The sequence below is a fragment of the Zootoca vivipara genome, chromosome 8 (genome assembly GCF_963506605.1).
Source record: "Zootoca vivipara chromosome 8, rZooViv1.1, whole genome shotgun sequence".
Taxonomy (NCBI): domain Eukaryota; kingdom Metazoa; phylum Chordata; class Lepidosauria; order Squamata; family Lacertidae; genus Zootoca; species Zootoca vivipara.
This window is the reverse complement of record NC_083283.1, coordinates 85,219,304-85,242,117: the sequence shown is the minus strand read 5'-3', so window position 1 is coordinate 85,242,117 and position 22,814 is coordinate 85,219,304. Positions and strand designations below refer to the sequence as shown.

Below are 22,814 nucleotides of genomic sequence, written 5' to 3'. Positions count from 1 at the left end.
TGTGACAATGCATACTGCGTATCAGGAAAGGTACCATCAGGGCTAAGAGGAATGTATAATTAATGAGTGATGTCAAGGAAGCTGTTAGAAGCAAGGCGGCTTCCTTCGGAAAGTGGAAGTCTAGTCCAAAAAGGAACAAGAAGGAACACAAACTTTGGTCAAAAAAAATGCATGCAGATAAGGGATGCAAAAAAGAATTCAATAATCATATCGCTTAAAAACTTGCAAAACTAACTACAATTTTTTAAAAATGCATCAGAAGCAAGAAAGCAGCTAGGGGTGTGTTTAGACCTTTGGATAACAAGAGTAAAAAAGTGTGCAAAAGGAGACTACAGAGAAGCTGAATGAAATATTTGCATCGGTTTTTAGAGAGATGTAGGGCAGACAAACTGAGGAAAACAATGACTACCAAGATGCTTACGTTTTAAGCCTTATTAACAAATGAAAAATAAAAACAAATCAGGTGATCTAGTTCATATTGTGTACTTCGGACTTTTAAAAGCTTTTGCCAGAGTACTTCACCAAGGATTCCTGAGTAAGTTTAGCAGTCATGGAATAGGAAAGGTTATCTTATGGATCAGTAACAAGTTAAGAAACAGGAAGCATACTAGGAATCAAGGGGTAGTTCTTCCAGTGGAGGAATGTAGAAAGTGAAATCTCCCCCCTCCCCCCCCCCCCAAAAAAAACCCAGTGTTGAGACATTTGCTTTTTAACTTGTTCATATGTGATCTGGAGGTTGGGATGAGCAGTGGGGGAGCCAAATTTACTAATGATACTGAATTGCAAAGAGCCCTGAAACCAGGTGAAAACTGGTTATATGGCAAATGCCGTTAAATGTAAGCAAGTTTAAAGTGATGCACAATGGGGCAAAAATAAACTCCTAATTTTGCATATATGAGGTTGAGGTCTGAACTGGCAGTGACTAGGAAGGAGAGATTGGGATTGCAATGGATAGCTAATTGAAAACTCAATTTGTGGCAGCTGTAAAATTAATTCAGTCTTTGGCATCTTTAGGAAAGGGACTGCCAATATAATAATGCCATTATAAAGATTTATGGGGTGACCACATTTGGAGTACTGTGTGCAATTCTTACTGCCTCGCCTAAAAACGGACAGTGCAGAGCTAAAAAATGGCAACCAAAATGATCAACTGCCCATCCTTTGAGGAAATGTTAGGACATCTGGGGCTTTTTAGTTAGAAAAGGTAAATAAGGGTGAGGGCATGATATAGGTGTGTAAGATCCAGACAAAGTGGATCAAGAGAGGATTTTCTTCCTCTTTCCAGATCCAGGGTCATCTAATGAAGCTGAATCAGTTAACCAAAACTAAAAGCCTGACATGCACATCAGAGTTTCAGGGCAGGCAAAAGTACTTCTTCACAACAGCTGTTATTTTCAGTTTGCTGCCACAAGATATAGTGATGGACTAGGCAAATCCATGGAGGATGGAACTATCAATTGCTACTACCCTTGATGGCTATGTATGATCATTGCAGTATGCTTCTATACCAGTTGCTGGGATCCACAAAGTAGGGAAAGTGCTTGTCCTGCTTGGTCACTCTGAAAACAGCATGCTGAACGAGATGGGCCTTTGGTCTGACTCAGCAGGGCTCTTGTCTTAATTAGCTGGGTTTTTTTTCAAATAAAAAACCCCCTAAGATTTGTGCATCGACTGGCCTTTTAAATGTTCATTAGATGTCATGCTTTTAATTTATCATTTAGTTGACTCTCGTGTCATACTCTACTCCCAGATGCACCTGCAAAAATTCCTCCTCATAGAGCCATCTGTGGTTTCCAAAGTTCTGCTGAACTCGACAAATGCATGCTTCAAACTGTTGTGAAACCCTCTTGAAGCTGCTATTGTTATATGTCACTTGTTCTTTATGATAACTTTTGCACATTATGATGATCACAAAGACTGAATGTGTCTTTGTATATGAATGGGAATGCCCACCAAGACTAGCTGTAGTATGTGATAGATCACCCACAACTATAATGGAGCATAGTCTCTACTTTTAAACATGAAAACATACAGCCCCAAATGATGAAACAGGAAGGAAGATGTGTATGGACTTCTACCTTTGCCAGCGGCTCGGAGTTCCTAGCAAGTGCAAAAACAAGTAGACCTCCCTCCCTCCTTCCCCACAAGTCACAACTACACAGCCAAAATATAGGCTTCTACTCAACTATGCGGGGCATGAATCCTACCATTTCTCCTGCGTTGCTCAGAAGCCTGGGAATTGTGCTCTCTAGAAACTGGCTCAGCACTTCCCATGGTGAATGAAATTATGGAGTCCTTCCAACATGTATGGAAAAGGAAATATATAGTATAGTGACAGCACCTGTGTAGTAGTATATATTGCTTTAAAATGATTTGCCTCTCATGTGCACGGATACTTTATGCTACGCCCAATTAGAAAAGAGAGTGGCAAGAAATGAAAGGATAATTTTAACATCCTTCCCCTTCGAATTGTGAACTGGGCTGAGTTAATTTGACAAATGCCTGTGAAAAGTATGTCTGATGTCTTGAACTATTTCTGTAAGAGCAGAGAACTTTCCCCATGGGTTACAGTCCCCTGTGGGTGATATTCAGGGACGCACATGCCTATAGTAGGTGCATCCAAAGCCAAAACGTAGGTATAGTCCGAGGTAGAAAGGGTTAGAACAGCCTTTGTATTATACGCTGCATTCTAAGCCATGAAAAAGTCAGGGATTTTATCCTGCAGTGTTGTACCATTAGTGTAAAAGGCTTGTGTCTGCACAACAGGACTCCTCCCTCTCCTCAGCAGATTCGGAGGCCCATGGGGAGAGGAAATCTCATTGGATAGGTGGTGGTCCTTGTGCTAATGGGACAACTTTGTTGGATATAGCATCCACCTCTTCTGGCTTGCAAAAGGCATTCTCAAGAGTTCAAAAACACATTCCACCTAGATAAAAACACAAGGGTGTGTAGTATAATTTTGGTGAGTTGCAGCCTGGGCAGTCTTGAGACCTGGATGTGAAGGCCTGGAGTTGCATTTGGCCCCTGCAGCTGAGGATTCCACCCACAATAAGCATTAAAAGCTCAATGTTTCTTTTAACTGTTAAAGGCTAATAAATAATTATGTGTTCCTTAAAGGTACCCCGACTGTTAGGTTCAGTCACGGACGACTCTGGATCTGTGTGCTCATCTCGCTCTATAGGCCGAGGGAGCCGGCGTTTGTCCGCAGACATGTGGGCAGCATAACTAAGCTGCTTCTGGCAAACCAGAGCAGTGCACAGAAATGCCTTTTACCTTTCCGCTGGAGCGGTACCTATTTATCTACTTGCACCTGACGTACTTTTGAACTGCTAGGTGGGCAGGAGCTGGGACCGAACAATGGGAGCTCATCCTGTTGGGGGGATTCCAACTGCCGACCTTCTGATTGGCAAGCCCAAGACTCAGTGGTTTAGACCACAGCATCACTGTGGTTCCTTACATGCCCATATTTCTCTATTAGATTTCAGTCACTCTTAAAGAATTTTATTATATTGAAGTATTTATTCACTATAGTTTTGCTAAGAGGGGCTTTGCATGAATGTTTCCTTTCATGTGAAAATGCCACACTGTAAAGACATTTGCAGAAGTTTAATAAATATTAACACATTTAAAAATTGTTCAGATTATCAAATAAGTTATATTTAGCACCAGTTGCTCCTCTTAAGCAACATTAAAAGGGCTGCCAATGAAAAATAAGGCTTACATCAAACTTGTCTAGCAGATGTATTGATTTAACATTCAGGAGACTACAGTTAGGGCACTAGAGCTAAATAAATACATTTAGATAGTGGCACTCATGTTAACAAAGTTTACCAATTTTTTGAAGGGCAGGAATAACAAAACATGTCTGTCATTACTAAGTGTCAGTTGTGCTTCAGTCCTATTGGACCGACCTCTGGATGGAACAGTGCATTTACCATAAAACACTGCATCGTTTCTGACCAGAGTAGACTTGTTGTCAAAAACAAAGTACTGTAACGTAATTAAAGTCACATATAAAATGAGAGAAAACCTTTGCTTTGTCAATTAGAAGAGAACACAAACTGAAAAGGAACACGATTGTTTCCTTGGGGACCTTTGTGCTATTTCTAGTCCATCAGTGGCCGGAAAGTGGAATGTGCAAGAGCTGCACATGTATACAGCTGAAAAAGAGTAGGGATTAAACACCAGCACAAGCAATAGCAGATACTGTAAATTGATCTATAGGTGCAGTAGAATGAAATGGCAAATGGCATGTGCTTTGTGACCACTGGAGGTGTAAGGAGTAACGTATCAGTGAGAGGTTTGTGCTACGCCTCCCTCTGATGTGTTCTTCATTGCACTGGGGGAGGTGACACATTTAAAATTGAATCTACCAGTTGGTGTGGTTTATAAAGTGGGAGAATGTAGAATTTTGTGTAAGGTGTATATCAACTGAGTTCACAGGAGTTTGAGGAATAATCTGTAATCCTGGTTTCTGTAACTCTGTTAGTAAACCTGAGTCATCAAGGAAGCTGGTGGTGAAACCTACTTATGGTTGAGCTGTACACGAAGATCAGTGTTTTCAAGGCCCAGAGACAGTTTAGCAGGCCAGCAGCATCCCTTTAACCCTAGGCATTATCACCACAAGCCAATGAAGCATTTGATGTGCACAGGAGTGCTTTAAAAAAACTTTTCCATCTACACAATACAGGAAGCTGTTCTTTAGCCACAGCCCCACTTCATAAGTTTGTATAAAGGACAAGGCCCCTGGGCACAGTCAACTGCCCTAGAATCCTAGAACTGGAGAACTGAGAGGGACCACAGAGGTCATCTAGTTCAACCCCCTGCAATGCAGGAATCTTTTTTGCCCAACATAAGGCATATGAAGAGTTTCATGCTCTCCAGGCCGAGCTATCCCAGACTGGATTGTGGTAACAGCAAAGTTATACTTTGTTCCAACGGCTGATAAATGAGCATCTGCATTTGACACGACCCTTTTCAAGCTTACTCTTTTGATAACTATGCTACCTGCTGCATTAAGAGGCAATTTGGCCTAAATCAGGCCTGCCTCTGCCTGCATAATTTGTTATCCAAGCAGCAGCTTAGAAAGCCTCAATATTTTTGCTTCTTGCCCAAGACTGAAAAACCAAGGAAACTGTTAAGATCCCACGCCCCTGTCATAGTTTCAAGTGGTGCAAACGTCCCATAAGCACATATTGTGACAGTGAATTCTACTGAGCCAGTTAGTGCCTACCGCCAGGATGTGTGTGTATGAGGTTTCTACATGAATCCAGAGAAAATCTTTGTGCATGCAAAGATTCTTCACTCTAGTCACAGAAGTAGTGTCAAGTAGATGCCAGAGCTGCTGGCTAACCACTACATTCAGAACCACAATACCAGCTCCTTGCCAAAGACAAGCCATTCAACTAGTTGGTGGAGCCAGTCTACTCTTAAAATTGCCATGTGTACACTCAAGCAGGTGAGCAGACACACTTTAATGCCCTCTTGCATTGCGTTCTTTATGCTCTTCTACTGGTGCAGCCAAATATATTGTTTTGGCAATGAACCATAGCTTATAGCTAAGGATCTTCAGTAAAAATCTTAATTTCTCTGTGCTTTTGAAGTTTAGTACCCAGGATTTAGTAAAGACACATGCACCCCAATCCTATTCAAGTTTACTCAACAGCAAGATCCTCTGAATTCAGTCAGATTTACTCCCCAAGTAAGTGTACACTGCAGCCTCTGCACCATGTCCATAAGAAGCTGAAGGTCTCCCCCTCTCCACACAAATAGCTTCTACTGCCACATTTGCTATACTAGTCAAAGATAAGTGAGTCACATATCCCACAATTATTTTCAAAGCAATTTCCTCCTCTCAAGGAAGCTGTGTGGGTAGCAAAGTACGATCTGGCATTTCCATGATTCAATACAGAAGAATCCAGTTCAGTTTAGGATTTTAAGCTTTTACAAGAGAATCCTAGGTTTTAGTTCATACTATTTCAAGGGAGACAGAACAAGATTCAAGAGGCATCCCTGGATATCCAACCACTTTCAGTTAAGAAGTTCAAAATCCTTTTCTTTAGTACCTTATCCAGGTAACTAGGAAGACGACTTTTTGATGGAATGCCCTGCCTTTTTTGGAGATGATCTTTAATGATAATAGTTTTAACAGTCACGTAACGTGCTGGACTCAGATTAATAGAGCTACAAAGCACTTTCTCTCGGTCAGATAACAGTTCAAAGCCAGGTAAGTTTTCAATTGCTGCAAATTCCCCGTCTTTACCATCTTCTTTCCCCCTCTTGGAAGTACCAATATTTTTATTTTCTTTCCTTTTCTCTCGTTTGTGTCTAGCTGCTTCATATTCTGCAGATTCTTCCATTTTTGTTATACCATTCCGCCGATATCGTTGTAGTTCCCTAATCTTGGTTCGAAGTACTTTCTCTTTGTGCAAGTTTTCAAAGAAATCATCAAACTCCTTGCAAGACATAAACTGGTAGAGAGACCTTAATTTTAACCGCAGCTCTTTTTCTTCTTTTGTGATTTTGCGTTTTGGAGGTTTTTCTTTATCTCTTCTGTCTTTGCCTAAAAAAGCAGGGACCAAGTTGTAGTCACGGGCAATGTTCTTTCGTCTCTGTCTCTCCTTCAGTTTTCTTACATACATGTCCACATGAGCTCTTTTTAATTCTATTTCGACATCATCGTCATCATAGTTTACTGAAAGGCCACTGATTAGGGTCTCTGCATCTTGGTCATATTCAATCTCATAATCATCTCGAAGTGGCATATATCCCAGCTGCTGCTGTTCAGCCACTGATATATCCAGAGGTGGCAGAGGCATGGTCAGGCTAGGTGAAAGTGGGCCACCAGTTGGGCAGGTGTGATCAGTCACTCTGTTGGGAATAATGTCAGGGATGCAGGCCTTCCCAAGGTTGCCATGTATATACATGCTTACATAGTGTTCCATCACTTCCTGAGGCGTTCGTGATGCTCCAACATGAGCAGCCATATCTTCCTAGAATAAAATTAAAATTAAATATATGAAGACCTTTGAAATTATAAGATTATCCCATATACACTATGTACTAAATGTCAATTTATGGATATGAGCAGTGGCAATCCTTCATAAAACTAGAGAGTAATATTTCACATTATAATACTTTTAAATAGTGTTAATGAATGCTAGGGCTTGTTCATACCAAGGATTTACCCCAAATAGCAACATATACCGTAGTTATATGCACACACAAAGATCAGTAGTCCCTAACTGGAGCTATTATAGCCATTCCTTTCCTCACAAATTCACATTTTGATACATACACATTAAACTGAAGCTCTCTAAAATAACAGTATTAAATGTATCCAATGGTGGCTTTGTTCTTGGGTTCTCAAACTGCCGCCAGGACCCTCTTGAGATGGCTGAAAATTACTTAGTCACAACACAGTGACAGATGAAGTCCCAATCAGCTGACAATTAATGGCATTTTCTAATGATACCCTGTTTCTCATATTTTAAGACATACCCATAAAATAAGCCATAGCAGGATTTTTAAGCATTCAAGGAATATAAGCCATACCCCGAAAATAAGACATAGTGATAGGCGTAGCAGCAATGCCGGCCGCGGCAGCAGGAGGAGGAAAAAAATAAGACATCCCTTGAAAATAAGCCAGTGTTTTTGAGGAAAAAATAAATATAAGACGTGTCTTATAATATGAGAAACACGGTATTTAACCCATCTTTGCAAATTTTTAAATTCTTTGCCACAGTGTTTATAGCAAGGAGATCCACAGTTCAGCTTTTCTCATGGTAAGTATAGACATTTACTCTGGAGGTATTGTGGCTCAGCCTTCACATTTTTGACATCATTTATTGAACCAGAAGGCACTAATTCGGTATTTCCCCCCCTGTCCACAGCTCACATGCTGCATTCATCTTTTACATTCAACCTGTATTCTTATTTCTCAACTCCAATTTACCACTTTTTCTCCTCACTGGTCCTTTTAACCTAACTTCTGTAAATACTGTAAGTTTGCTTAGCGTAGGCCTGTTGAAACTAATGACTTTGTTAGGTCCATTAATTTCAGTGAGTCTACTGTAAGTAAAATTTAGTTGACTACCACTCAAGGCAGATAAACCACATCATCCTGTGCCATGCTGAGCTTGTGCCAGCATGGTGGAAGTGATGGAGAGGTCTTGTAACTCCATTGTCCTTTTCCATTTTTATGTTATTTTCCTTCCTACTGTAAATGGCAGGAGCTCCTGAGGTGGAGTAGCTTTCTTTGGGGAGAGTAAGAGGACTGGAAATACATTGGATCCTTTGGTTCACACGCAGCACACATTCTTTTCAGCCCTATCAACAGAACTCCAACATCACTGGGCTAATGCTGCCACAGGGAGGAGGAATAATACATTGGATCTCCCTCTCAATGGTCAAAACTCTCTCTGCCCTTCCAAGGACCATAGGATTACAGGAACCCAGTATTAAATTTATTTTACTTCAATGATAACACAAAATCTGTCAGGATGCTTAAGGCAAAGGACCCTAAAACAATTGTAACATTTGTTGCTTTAGGAACAGAACACAAAAGTCGGCGTATTCTGCTTTTAGAAACAGAAAGAAAAACAAATCCTACAATTTTATCTATGGTCAAATATTGGCTTTTGGGTAGATATTCATATGCAAATAAAAATAATTTCAGTTGGAAATACTACCATACATTGCAATCAATGGAAAATTAAATGGAAAGCTTGGACTTTGAAGTCATCTTATTTTACTTGTTGTTTTGTATTATATTTACTGTTTTTAATTAGGTTTTTGTAATTTTGGATTATGCGGAATGCTTTATCTGAGTGGATGTAGCAACCGAGTAATTTCGTTGTTCCCTCAAGGGGACAATGACAATAAAGATATCTTATCTTATCAAATGTAATGGTTATATCTATTATTGTAAGTGGTTTGGGGTTAATATTTTTGTTAAACTTTTCCATTTTTGTTATATAATAAACATAATACTGTACATTCCATACACAAGTGTGCAGTACATCGGTATACAAGAAATATCCACTAGAACAATAAAAGAAACCAAGACTGAAAATGATATTATTTTTCTTCAGTCTTGTAAGCACTCCAGTGCTTTCTCTTTTCACCAGCGCAGAACGAAATAATTATTGTCTACTTATTAACAAGTCCAAAACACAGGTCTGTCAGCACTGTAGCAGCAGCAGCACCAGCAGCAGTTTTCTGCCCCAACTGGAGCTTCAGAGTAAATTTTGAATGCAGCCCCACAGAAGCGTGCAGGAGTGGCAGCTTGGCTCCACAACCGTGGGTGCTCGGGGCCATGGGTGCCATGCAGCGTGCATGGCCCTGGCACAGAAATTTGTGGGTATGGTATGTTGTGGGTGTTCGGGCACCCAGGGAGTTGGCACCTATGGAAGCGTGTGACAGCAGCCTAACAAGTGCCTATACGACTCAGGGGATCTGTGGGCAATGGCCACATGCCTCCTTCCACAGCAAAAGTACTCCGGGCTGCAGCCGCGACCCGGCCCTTTAGGAAGTCCAAATCTCAGATCGGTTATCCATTAAAGAACAAAACAGCTGGAATTAAACCGCCCTTTCCCTCCACGAGAAATTCAACTTGCGGGAAGAGAACTTCCAAATCTAGCTTTACGGGCCAAGGGGAGGCAATTAAAAAGGTTGCAGTGTCCCCCCCGCTCGCCTTAGAATAGTTGCTCACAAACGAGTTCATCCAGAACCCATCGCAAAGGGATGAATGGCACGGGATGCGAATGAGGCCCGGGGGGAGGGTAGGAGTGTGGGGAGCATGAAACGCGAGAGAGCCCCTCCCGCGCCGGACACCGAGACAGGGAGCCCTCTCCCCCTCCCTTACCCAGTTGCCGAAGCCGAACTGCTCGATGGCGTCCAGAAGCAGCTGCTCTTCGCGGCTGCTCCAGCCGCCCTCGGCCTCGGCGCCCCAAAGCGTGAAGCGCCCGCCGTCCACCAGCTGATAGCCGTGCCAGCGCCGGTGAGGGCCGATCTCCGCGCCCGCCGAGAAGCACTCTGGGCACAGCTCGATGTCGGCGCACTCGGTGCAGCGGAAGCGGAGGGAGCTCACTTCGGCCAAGCAATACACGCAGTACTTCTTGCCCAGCTCCGCCATTTTGTTTCCCCCCACCCTCAGGAAAATAAAAAAGAGGGGGAGAGAGAGCCGGCGCACAGCTGACGTTAGAGAGATTGCGCCGGGGAAGAGGCTCGGCAGGCCACGCCCCCGCCTCCCCACCACCACCTATCGGCGGCCAAGGCGAGCGTGGCCAATCGAGTTTCGAGGCTCAGCGTTGCGCTTCCTCTCGCAACTGCCGGTTGAGCGGCTCTCCCCTTCGCCTATCAGCAGCTCCGAGAGGTCCGTGGGCGTGGCCCAGGCGAGAGCGGCTAATCGAGTGTCGAAGCTCTGGTCCGCGTTTCCCATAGCAACCGCCGTGCACGCCCACAGAGCGGTTACCGTGGAGACGCGGAGACGCCGCTGTGCGTGTGTGTGTGCGGAGCTGGAGAGGCTGGGATTTGGGTAGGCGATGGAGGAGATGGAGAACATGGAGGAGGCGGGCAGGGGCGCTGCCGAAGCCCCGCTTCCCCTGCCTGAGCCCACGGAGGCGCCGCCTGAACCCGCGGAGGCACCCCCGGAGGCCCCCTCGGAGGAGCCCCCGGTGGAGGCCGAGGTCCCGGAGGAAGCCCCCGCCTCTGGTCCCGAGGAGCCTCCGCCTGCGGACAGTGCCGAGGCCGAGACGGGGGCTGAGGAGACGGGGGCGGCAGCGGAGGTTGAACCGGCGGGCGAAGTAGAGCAGCAGGAGCCGATCTCCGAAGAGGCCCCCGGCCCGGAGGAAGCCAGCGAGGCCGAGGTGGCGGAGAAGCAGAGCGCGGGCAGCCGCACGGGCTCCGTCGAAGGGGGGCTGGAGGAGGAGAAGGAGAAGAAGGAGGGCGGCGGCGAGGAGGAGGAGGAGGAGGAAGGGACCGCGCCTGCCGTCCTTTCTGTCACGGAGACCCTGGAGGCTCTGGAGCCGCGGGAGGCTCCCTCTGTGCCGGCGCTGCCCACCGACGCCACCTTCGCCACGGGGGAGCTGCTGGAGCCGCCTCCGCTGCAGACGGGCGTGGAGCTGGGGCGCCGGATCAGCATGAGCCTCCGTGACCTGGAGCGGCTGCCCCACAGCGGGGTGACGCTGGAGTTGGGCAGCAGCGCCGGGAGCTCCGAGGCCGAGGAGGCGGCCGTCGAGACGGCCTCGGAGCTCGAGCAGCGCCTGGCCGCGGAGCAGCTACGGCGGCAGGAGTTGGCCGAACAGTACCGGCAGCTGCTGCTGGAGCGGGCTCGCCTGCAGCACTACAACGCCAAGCTGCAGAGCAAGCTGAGCGAGCTCCTGAACAAGGCCAAGAGCAAGGAGCGCGTCCGGCAGGAGCTGGAGCAGCACATCTCGGACAAGGAGCAGCGCTACAGCCGCTACCTGGCCATGCTGGATGAGCTGCGGACCCAGCAGGCGGACGAGGCGCTCTGGTTCCAGAAGCAGATCGACGACGCCCGGGTCTCCTGCAGCGAGAAGCTGGCCAAGGTAGAGAGCGCCTGGAAGTCCCACCAGGCGCTCAAGTTGGAGGTGGCCGTGTACACCGTGGGGCGCAGGCTGGGGAGCAAGCAAGCTGCTATCGACAGAGTGAAGCAGATCCAGGCCAGGGAGCAGAGCAAGGAAAGGGAGATGACGGAGGTGAGACCTGCCGGGAGAAGTCTGCCCAGGCAGTCCAGTACTGGATTAGACCTGCTTCTCCCCATCACCCATTAACTAAAAAACCCAATCAAACTCATCGACCCCCTCCAGCATAGCTGCCAAGTTCTCCCTTTTTTTAAGGGAAATTCCCTTATGCTGAATAGGCTTCCTCGTGAGAAAAGGGAAAACTTGGCAGCTATGCCCTCCAGCCAACCTCACTGGCAGGAGACTGTGGTGCAGCTAGTTAATTCTCCCCTGGAAGTTATGGTCTTACCAGCTTAGGCAGTTTATTATTTCAGTTGTGATGCGCAGAGTTAATATTTGCCCTCCCATTCTATGCTTTACAACTGCTTCTGCATTCCTGTTGCGGTGGAGGAGGGGTAGCCAATGGTATCCTCTCAGCAGCCTCAGACAGCATAACCAATGGTTTGGGGTGATGGGAGTCATAGTCCATCAACATGTGGAGGGCACCACATTGGCTACCCGTGTTAGAGCAATGATACCAAAACCAGGTTGTAAACCCTGATAATAATAGTACGTAGTCGGTAACTACCCTGAGCATGTTTACTTTCACATTTCAAGCTCCTTTGAAACACTGCACCACCATGACTCCAGGAGTAAAATGGAGTTTTTCTCTGCTGTTTTGATGTTCTGTAATGGGAATAAGAACTATTTTGTTGTAACAGAGCATTACGTATCAGGTTGAAATAATATAATGACTATCTGTAACCATGTACATGCCCAGCAGTATTTTTCAGCCTCCTCAAATATATATGTATTTAAAATATATATGTATTTAAATAAGATCGAGCTTGCTTTTAAGTTTTTTTTTTAAAGTATTTTTAAAATCCTATGGAGACCAGGGATAGCCCTGGTGGGCTCCAACAAGCCCACGTTTGCTACTACCGGTACCCCCTTCATCTGTTGCTCTCTGGCCCTGGGCTTTGACCTGGAGATCCAGCCCTAGCTGCATCACTGCTGGGAGGAATAGAAAGAAATGCTGTGCCAAGTGACCCCAAATGTAATCAAGTTCAGAGTGTTTGCTGTATCTAGTACAGCCTTGTAAACAAGTCCCCTGAAGTTACTAGCCCCTTTATTTATCTGATCTAGCTAGATTATTGATATTAAGCAATAGACATGTGTCCTGGTTTACAGTGTACAAAATGACATCTTCCTTCCCAGAGAAGTTATTAAGTTATAAAATAGACACTGGGAAAATAGGGCCACTGGTAAACAAGGAAAGCCTATGTAGTTGTTTCCATCACATGTGCTTAGACTTATTAGTTATAGATAGAAACTTTTGGTGATAAAAAAGTAAGAGGCAACTTCCTGCGCATCTTGTAGTCTGAACTATTTTAAAAGTCAATTTTATTGAGGTTTATTCTTAGGTGTTACAGCTGGTAAAGACTGACATTGATGGGCTTGGATCCAGAGTTCACAAAAGCTCCCAACAGTTCCTATTCCAACCCCAATCACCTCCCATAATACAGTTTCTCACCTGGAAGAGTTTCATCCCTAGTCAACTGTTCCACATACAGTCAATAGGGGAGTTGTGGCTGCTTCTACTGTATTCCATTCCTCCAGTTATTAAAATCTGCTTTGAGTTAGATTCTTTGGGTTGTACTCTAAGTAGCACTAGGTCTATGGTTCCATCACAGCAAGGGTTTTGTCTCTTTTTGTAGGAAATGTGTATTTGTGCATGCTGTAATTTCCATTTTTAACATTTTAACTTTCCACCATACCTCTCCTATCTGTTCTGGGGTTTCCTTAAATTCCCTGGAACAGATTTGGGGGAAATGTGAGCTGTATATGGAGGAGACGGGTGGGGTGGGGTGGGTTCTGCTGTGGTAGAGGTGATCCTTGCATTTGCACAACTATTTAGTTGAATACCACCCTTGTGTAGGATATTTGTAGACTCACTTCAGTTTTTATCATGTTAGGTTCGACTGGAAAATATAAAGCTGAAACACAGGATCCAAAAGCTTGATGCAAGTTTAAAAGCCATGGAACAGTTAGCAGAAGGTCTGCACTTAATAGATTTTGAGCAACTGAAAATAGAGAACCAAACCTACAATGAAAAGATTGAAGAGCGCAACGAGGAGCTTATGAAGCTCCGGAAAAAGATAACTAACACAGTGCAAATTCTTACTCAAGTGAAGGAAAAACTGCAGTTTGTGGAAGCAGAGAATCATGGCCAAAGGGCTCAGCTAATGGCAGTTGAGGCTTTAGTGGCCCAAAGGAGAGAGATTCTAACTAAGACTAAACAGGCTAGGGACAAATTGCGAATGGACAATCAGAGGCTTTACCAGAAGTGCGGTTTACTTGGGAATTCACTGCTGTTAAGGGACTATGAAGATAAGGTAACTGCTGTTGAACTACTGAATGAAAGGCTGGAGAAACTGAAACGCCATCATGCTGCAATCTCCCTTACTTGCAAAGGGGTAAAGAAGAAAATAAAAGGGGTGACATCTTTTCTACCGCTCTAAACTTTATTTTAAATGTCAAAAAGAGCAAAGTAGAGAGTGAGTGTGTGCACTATAAAATATTACATTAAATTGCAATTAGTTGTTTATCCTTAGAATCTTTGTTCCAAATATTGTTCCTATTTCCAGAAGATAACAGTGCCTTAAAACCAAATCAATTTGTCCAACTGGCTTCCAACTGTCAATTAAAAGTTTTCACAAACGGATAAGTTGTGCTTAGTTTAATCACTTTCAAAAGGGACTGTATACAAGTACCAACTTGAAACTATCAATTCCTTGATGTGAACACATATTCAATCATCTCTTTAGATTCTCCACATCCTCTTTCTGGGCCAACTGCTGCCTTCTGTGCATATCCACCAAGCAGTGTGCTGGGTAACAAACTTTGCAGTGGGTACAGGACCAAGGGGGGGGGGAAAGGCCCACTGGTGGGATTTTGCAAGGGTTCCTTATCTTTGGACACATGGGTGGGCTTGGGATTTTGATGAAGTGTTGGTGTACCACCACAAAATGGTTAGCATGGGAGGAATGGCCTTTCACAAAATGTTGGGAGTCCCTCCACACTTGTGTGTGTGTGTGTGTGTGTGTGTGTGTGTGTGTGTATATATAGTCTTCATCTGTCTTGTCCTTCAGCAGCAATCCTACACAAATTTACATAGCAATAAATTCTTTTGTGTAACTTTGATTTAGAGGTCAATATTTATTTGTATTTATTTGGGCCCCAGGTGGTGCGGTGGGTTAAACCACCGAGCCTAGGGCTTGCTGATCAGAAGGTCGGCGGTTCGAATCCCTGCGACGGGGTGAGCTCCCGTTGCTTGGTCCCAGCTCCTGCCAACCTAGCAGTTCGAAAGCACGCCAAAATGCAAGTAGATAAATAGGAACCGCTACAGCGGGAAGGTAAACGGCGTTTCCATGTGCTGCTCTGGTTTGCCAGAAGCGGCTTAGTCATGCTGGCCATATGACCTGGAAGCTGTACGCCGGCTCCCTCGGCCAATAATGCGAGATGAGCGCGCAACCCCAGAGTTGGTCACGACTGGACCTAATGGTCAGGGGTCCCTTTACCTTTAATTTATTTGTAAGTTGCTGTAGGAGCCTGTCTTAGCTAAAGAATAGGATGAAAACATTGGTGTTAATAGCAACAAGTGATCCAGTGCATGCCTTGGTACACAACAGTTCAAGTGCATGGAAGGGAGAGCCTTTAAAAAAATCTATCTTGTGTGGGTGGAGAGCTTCATGGATGTTAGGCCTATTGCTCAGGTGTGTAAGGTTTCTGAGGGTTGTGTGTGTTGTGCCTGAAAGATGTTAAGCGATTACACCCAGAATACAGAGGGTTCTTAGTGACCACGTAAGTCAGTGTTTCCCATTTGGGGGCCATATGGCCCCATGGTGCCCCCCAGGATATTCCAAGGGGCCCCCAGGTGAAAACCACATAAATGCCATTGGCAGAAACCGGAAGTCCCTAAATCATCTTTCACCCCCCTCCCTTTTTTAAATCCTGCTTGGCTGGCTATCCACTTGGCCAATCACAAGTGGATAAAGGGGCAGCCCACCAAGGCCTAACACTCCTTTTTGTGTTGTGCATTTTCTTGGAGCAATCCTAGTTTGTTTCGGTGGGGCAGGGTGCAACGATCACACGGCGCTGTCACCAATTATGCGATGTACCTCCCTCCTCTATCACTAGCAGTGTGCCAAAAGGATTTAAGTTAGTGTTTCAACAACCCACTAATCCTTCTTTCTCCCAACTAGACTCCCTGTCTTTATATGGGTTTGCTAGTACAAAGAATACAGTTCCAGCTTTCCAAATAACGTGGCTCAGTATCCTTATTAACTCCAGGCAAATGTTACAGGGATTTTATTGTGCCCTTAGTAAGGTTTCCCTTTCACCTCAGGTTCACCTCAGCATCCGCAGTTTGGGGATGCCTGCTTTAATCTAATGCTTACTGTCCCAGTCTGTAGCATAAATAGAAATTGTAGCAATATCTTTTCTATTTTAGTGTTTCAAGTGACTATTTGCTACTTAAAAGTAGGGTTAGGCAATATATGATCCAAAATTGGTTTGAAGTCCATATTGTGATATCCTTTTCATAACTTTTGACCTGCCAATATATTGTGAATCATGGTATGTGGGTGGACGCACACATGCATGCAAAATCACAATGTGGGAAAACCCGTAAAACCAGCCAATGCCTCTACATAGCTCCATCCTTATTTCAGATATTGTGATATACTGCAATGTTGAAAACCAGATATAGGCCACCCGTACTCAAAGGGTTCCAGAGATTTTTGTCCCATTTGGCTGTTGACTTCTTGGTAAGCTGTTAGAATTCCTTAATAAATTCTTGTATACTTAAAAGGTCTTGTTCCTCTGTTGGCCTGGGCATTTTGGGAAGAGAAGCAGGGACCATTTTTGGGTGCTATATTCAACTCTGTTATCCTAAGTTATCCTAAGACTTTCTTTCAACAACCACTGTTAGAGTTCTCTCTTTGTCTCACCTTCTTGCTGCAGTTTGACCTTTTAATCCAACACAGGGATATGTCCCACCCCAGACAAGCCCAGGAGCTCTCAACTTATGTAGCCTTGCTTATCGTAGCAATACTACTCCGAGCGGGAATTTTGTACATTGATTATAACAACAGACAAAACAACAAAGCTGTCCTTTTATCTTTTTATTTGGTGTTAAGTAACTCCACAAAAAAACAAATTCAGTTACTCTGGTGTATGTGAAATCAGAACAATACAACCACTTGAAGCAAAAAAGTAGAAACAAATTCAGCCCAGGAATGAAAAACTGATACTTCAGTGCTATGGATATGCAATGCGCCTCATACCACAGTGCATTTCAGCATCTCCACTTTTAAATTATCCTTGCAAAAAAACAAAACACAAACTCACACATCAACCTCCTCCCTGGAAAGCTTCAGGATTTTCTCCATTCAGTTATGGAACAAATAAATATTATTTGTTATTGCCCACACATGAAACGTACATTTTCAAAGGTGTTAAAATATTAAATCATAATGCAACCAACAACCCTTTCACTGAGATCTACCTAAATAAGCTGAGTTTTAAAAAGTGTGGGTTCTTCTCGCCCACTGCAATATTTCCATTTGGTCATTTCTTATTGTAATAATGACTTACTAGTTAAGTTAATCATTATGATTTATCAGTTTCGTTCTTTTTGCTTTCATGTTGACAGACAATATCTCAGTGCATGTGCTATACAACTTTTTTTTTAAAGGAAGCTCCAGAAGAAAGTAAATATATAAAAACTTATCCCGAATCTCAAATAAGAAAAAACCCAAACACTCTAAAGATTTGTTTCATGAATGCTAAAATAATGTAGCTTAAAAGCAGTTATTAATAACATTTCCCTGGAAAGTACAAACCAAGCCAATGGAGTAAAAGTTTCAACAGAAAGGATACATGCAATCTTACAAGGTGTTGATACCCTAGATCTTAAGTCATGTACTATCAATTAAGAAAAGGCAACAAAACTCAAATTTAGTTCAGCTCACTAGCACAGAATAAAAATTTCAAAGCCAGTTCAGCTTAATATTTGAAACGACTATAATTGTTAGGAGTTTCTTGCCTATCAAAATTAATGGCTTAGCATTTTCAAGTCAATAGTAAACTTTCTGCACTTTCTGATGTCTTAAACATGCTGCTATTGTATAGATCTTTTTTAAAAAACTATGAAATGGTACAAACCAATATTGCTCCTCCTGGCTCTTATGATTTGCATAATACGTTAGTAGCACAAGGAGTTGATAGTCTTGCACAGTTACAACTTGACAGATGCATTGACTATGTTAAAATAAAATAAAGAGCAGGTCACATAAAGCAACAATCACTACTGCAATCACACATGTAAGTCGTCATCACATTCCCCACTCCCACCCACAACACACAACTTACTCCTAACATTCTCTCAGGACACAAAGATCGCTACAAGATTTACTAAATTAGAACCACAATAGTAGCCAACTGCAGGAGCCACAGGATTTGTTTTGAGTGACACACTAATCCTTCGCTCATAGATTACCAAACACTGAATTTCGACGTTATTTCAGTTATTCAAGCAAAATCTTTGCAGCTTGTGAAAAAGCTCATCATCCATTAAATCTATCCACTGGGTTTAACAGTGCAACCGACACTTACACCTAAGTACCATTGAAGTAAGTGTGCTTAGGAATCAGGACATAGTGTCATTTTGTTTTTAATCATCTACTTTACAGTACCGAGCCCTGAAAGAGATGAACAAAGAAGAAATGAGGGGGAAGGAAGAAGAGAGAAAAAAATAGTGTTTCTTTCCCAGGCCTGCAAAAATCCTTGGCTTCTTCAGTTAGCAAGAACAAACAATAGTTTCAACTGTGTTAGTTTATATGCGAGTTCAGAGGAGAGATCCTAGAATAGAAAACACAGTTTCTGAAAGTCTCTAAAGCACAGCCCTAGTTTTCCTACTCCAAAGTTAGAAGATCTTAAAGACTGGACAAGCCACACATGTTGTCCTCTCACATTCAGAAAGGCACTGATAGATTACAGTGTTAAGTATTTATCTCCCAAATCTTAAAAGCCAAAAGATAAAATATCTGATTAGCTGTGGACACTGCAATGCTAGTTAGATAGTAATACTGATAAGGCTACGGTTAAAAGTAAAAATAACTGCAGCTAAGATGCAAAAGAGCAGTGATACTACCATGACAAATCACATGCACATCCATTCTTGATTTGACAACACAATCTAATCTAGGTCCAAATGGCCAAGGAACTAACAGTTTGGAGGGAGAGAAAAAAAGCCTTCAATGGGACAATGTTCCCAACTATTGAAAATAAAGTATCAAGAAGAGAAAGATAAATACACTTCTGAATCCATTAACCCAAAGGGAAACTCAATTCACTGCTGAGTCACAGACCTTCAGGAAGAGTTTTCCATCTCACGCTATTCTTAAACCACACTTTTTTTACACTGCAGTTTTTATAGCTGAGTTCGAGAGAAAAGCTCTTCACAAGGATCTGCCCATCCATTTCCACCTTCTGATGCTGTGCCTTCAGAGCTGGGGCTGTCACTGGAGTATAGCTTTTTCCTAATGCCATTTGAGTTTGTTCCAGAACTTCTGGGATCTGCACATCTTGCTTCATGTAGAGAAGAAACCTAAAGATTTAAGAAATTAAAATGTAGAATACAGCTTTGTAAAAGAGAAAATAAAATTTCTCTTAGTAAATAAACATTCAAACATTGTACAGTGGAACCGTGGTTCTTGAACGCCTTGGTACTCGAACATTTCGGCTCCCGAATGCCAAAAACCCAGAAGTGTGTGTTCCAGTTTTCGAACGTTTTTTGGAAGCTAAACATCTGATGCGGTTGCCAGCTATTGTTTCTGGGGTGCCTGTGCCAAGGTTTTTGAACGTTTCGGAAGTCAAACGGACTTCCGGAATGGATTACGTTCGAGAACCAAGGTACCACTGTATAGTAATCCTATATACAGAAAAGCTAAATCTCGGTGTTACTGCACTATGATTACACATTTTGACTGAGATCCAAAGATGCACACATGCACACAATAGGGGCTTTCATTCTCCCCACTTCTCACTGCACCCTTTGGGGCCTATCCATCTATAAGAGGATTCAACATGATGTGAAAAGGAAAGTCAGCAACTGCTCTTCTGCAACCCCAAGTGCCTACTATTCACACATGAGCCCTCTTCAGGCACTCTACTCATATGAACACTTCTGGAGGGACAAGCTTGGTAAGCCTTATTTTTCCCTGCCCGTCTCCACAAATTGAGAGGCAAACTTCTGAAATGGGGAATCTCCTCTACTCCTCTACTCACTGGGGTTCCGCATGTGATTTAGAACTGATTTCCAGTTGTGCTTGCTATTGCGAAATATTTGCCAAGCTTACCATATTAAAATCTAGAAGATGTTCTTCACACTGCGATATTTCTTCCACATCTACAAATTCTCCAATACTATTCTCTCTCTTGACATTTGTACAGCATTCTTTCAAAGTTTTATTTCAGATAAGGGGGAGAGAAAAAACAGAATTCCATTACAAAAGGTTGTTTTTTTAAAAGTTACATTCCAGTGGCACAGTGTCTTTATTATGTTTTAAACAAAAGTATCCAGTTTGGTCCATTCAGAAGCCAAAAGACAAGCAGATCTGCAACAGAGGCTAGTGAAGGAAACACAGGTATCTCTAATCAGTTCAACTGGTTAAGTGACTAAACAGAACCATGGTTTTAAAATGCTTTATTTCTTGCATCTTATTTTAATATCTGACAGTGTAGTATCAGTTCTTCTGGCTTCTTGTGCAGGCCAGTTTTATGATCCTGCTATGCCAGTGCTCGTGATGTCCACCAATTAATGACACACAGAAGGCACAAATCTATAGAGGTGGTCAGGAAGCCATGATACTTCCACAGAATCCACTCCACATGCCCAATATTCGCATACATGTACCACAGGAGGAGTGCACAGTGCCTCCCTGTTTCAGAACATCTGATGGCTTTATCAACAATCAGCTTGGGGGGGGGCACAAAGAACCGATAGGTAACAGGCCCCAAAGAGACGAGATTCAGTACAGATGATAGTATACACTTAACTGCACACATGATGGAGTCTATGTGACCCCTCCCCTTGCAAAAGGCACATTTCCCCCACAAAGACAAGGAAGAATTCATTCTGCAAGAGCAAGAAGGCAACATTTTGGCCTAGCTGACGCTCTGCTTTAAAAAAGGTATGCAGTTGAGAACAGGAGATTAGAGTTCAAATTCCCACCCAAAAATATATAAATGTGGCTGCCTTGAAATAACGGTCATCCTTTCAGCATCCTGCCACCGATAATAATTTGCATGGAAAAGAGTGAAGCAGCAACACCGGAAACCCAAACTTCTCAACCCAAAGAGCATCAGCCACAAGAGCAGCTAGCAGAAGGGACCATTGTGGAATCTTTGTATTCTCTCAAGAGCTTAGCCAAGGACACCCACATTCCCTTACCCTGAACCCCAAAAATGTAGCCCAAAGATCACAATCATAATGCTTAGTATTGAAGGAGGCTTATTGTGTTGCTGTAGCTAAGTGGAATACCACAGAATCAGTACGGTATAAAAAAAACTCCAGGATAACCCCTTGTTACAAATTAGCAAGACAAGAGGCTGGAACAACCATCCTTCACTCACCAGTTCCAACAGTGTGCTGTCACTCACACTGGCAAGCATACAGGCCAACCTCCTTATTCAAGGTAACTGCCTGCCTCACTCATGCCCTGGAACAGCTTCTATTTTATCTATTTAGCAAAATTCATTGCCCATGTTCATTTGGTTGACAGCCTGCTATTCTTTCAGGGCCAGCTGGATGTTTTGATGCCTGAAGCATTAAGTTTGCCCCCCCCCCCACTTCACAAGTCAAGGAGAAGAGTACCCAAGGCTAGTCAAGTTGTTTTGGCACCCAAGGCAGAAGACCCTTCTTCTTGGGAATAAAAATGTAATGAGAAACAACAAATTATTATGCATTCCTGACGCTTCAGATGAGCTATTTGAGAAAGCCAGCCAAGTCTCCTCAATGGGAGGGCCAGCTCTTTTAGCACTACGTTGGTGCATCACTAGACAAATTTAATTCGTTCCACGGGTCTATTCTTATAACGAAAAATTTGTCTAGCGAATACCATAGGAATGCATTGATTTTTTTTTAAAAAAATTGCCCATAGGAACGCATTAATTGAATTTCAATGCATTCCTATGGGAAACCGCGATTCGCTAGACGAATTGTTCGTAAAACGAATTTGTCTAGCGAGGCAACCTCCGCTAGTAAAATCCTTTCTTTAAGCGAAAATTTTGTCTTACGGGGCGTTTGTTAAGCGAGGCACCACTGTATCTCCCTTCTCATCAGGGCAGCAATACTGCTTGGCTTATCACACCAACGTGGAGGGGGAAAGAGAGTTAGGAGGCTAGTTGTTGGGATCATTTCCCTCAAATGTTCCTGATCCTCTAGTACAGGCATGTCCAACTCCCAAGAGTCTGGAAGTGATCTACCCATGAAGGGAGGGGGGAAGCCAAAGTTGTTGACCTTTTCTTAGGGGGGGGGGGGGAGAAGCCGAAGTTGCTGAGCTTTTTTTAGGGGAGGGGAATCAAAGCATGTTTAGCTTTATTTGGGGAGGGGGGTTTGCATCGCTCACCTATATCAACGACACAGTGGTAACTACTACTCACTGGAAGGACAGATCGTGAAGCTGAGGCTCCAATACTTTGGCCACCTATGAGAAGAGAAGAATCCTTGGAAAAGACCCTGATGTTGGGAAAGATGGAGGGCACTAGGAGAAGGGGACGACAGAGGACGAGATGGTTCTCGGAACTACGAACATGAGTTTGACCAAACTGCGGGAGGCAGTGCAAGACAGGAGTGCTAGGCGTGCTATGGTCCATGGGGTCACGAAGAGTCGGACACGACTAAACGACTAAACAACAACAACGACTACTTCCGTTTTCTAACGCGTCGGCGAAATACCCATTTGACACAACAGAGGAAAAGAGCAACGGTGACGGGGGTGGGGTGGGGAATTTCACTCTATTGCTTGTCACTACCGCTGATCAATAGGGATCCCCGTGATCGTC

The 22,814-nt window shown here is 43.6% G+C and overlaps 3 protein-coding genes across 17 annotated transcripts in view; 1 reads left to right on the top strand and 2 right to left on the bottom strand.

Moving 5' to 3' along the window:
* Nucleotides 1-3,520: 3,520 nt before the first annotated feature.
* TADA2B (transcriptional adaptor 2B) lies at nucleotides 3,521-10,192 on the bottom strand. Its single transcript, XM_035103509.2, has 2 exons — nucleotides 9,866-10,192; nucleotides 3,521-6,992 (listed from the first exon to the last, which is right to left on the bottom strand). Exons 1-2 carry the CDS (start codon nucleotides 10,133-10,135, stop codon nucleotides 6,000-6,002), a joined length of 1,263 nt encoding a protein of 420 aa, XP_034959400.1. The 5' UTR covers nucleotides 10,136-10,192; the 3' UTR covers nucleotides 3,521-5,999.
* A 288-nt stretch (nucleotides 10,193-10,480) lies between these two features.
* On the top strand, nucleotides 10,481-14,403 carry CCDC96 (coiled-coil domain containing 96). The gene is made up of 2 exons (XM_060278150.1): nucleotides 10,481-11,720; nucleotides 13,661-14,403. The coding sequence occupies exons 1-2, from the start codon at nucleotides 10,545-10,547 to the stop codon at nucleotides 14,204-14,206; spliced, it is 1,722 nt and encodes a 573-aa protein (XP_060134133.1). The 5' UTR covers nucleotides 10,481-10,544; the 3' UTR covers nucleotides 14,207-14,403.
* Nucleotides 14,404-16,855: 2,452 nt separating this feature from the next.
* The window catches only part of KIAA0232 (KIAA0232 ortholog), a 52,572-nt gene continuing 46,613 nt past the window's right edge, over nucleotides 16,856-22,814 (bottom strand). For all 15 annotated transcript variants that reach the window (XM_035103321.2, XM_035103320.2, XM_060278144.1 and 12 more), the window contains 2 exons: nucleotides 20,108-20,205; nucleotides 16,856-19,356 (listed from right to left, as the gene is read on the bottom strand). In XM_035103321.2, the coding sequence (XP_034959212.1) occupies nucleotides 19,180-19,356; nucleotides 20,108-20,205 (275 nt within the window). In that variant the 3' untranslated portion in view covers nucleotides 16,856-19,179. The remainder of the gene's footprint in view (nucleotides 19,357-20,107; nucleotides 20,206-22,814) is intronic.

What these genes read in the sequence shown, in the direction of transcription:
- TADA2B (XM_035103509.2), bottom strand. Translation starts at nt 10,135, where the DNA reads ATGGCGGAGCTGGGCAAGAAGTACTGCGTGTATTGCTTGGCCGAAGTG. An exon ending in AGTTCGGCTTCGGCAACTGG is followed by an intron (nt 6,993 to 9,865) that starts GTAAGGGAGGGG and finishes ATTTTATTCTAG; the next exon opens with GAAGATATGGCTGCTCATGT.
- CCDC96 (XM_060278150.1), top strand. Translation starts at nt 10,545, where the DNA reads ATGGAGGAGATGGAGAACATGGAGGAGGCGGGCAGGGGCGCTGCCGAA. An exon ending in AGGAAAGGGAGATGACGGAG is followed by an intron (nt 11,721 to 13,660) that starts GTGAGACCTGCC and finishes TTATCATGTTAG; the next exon opens with GTTCGACTGGAAAATATAAA.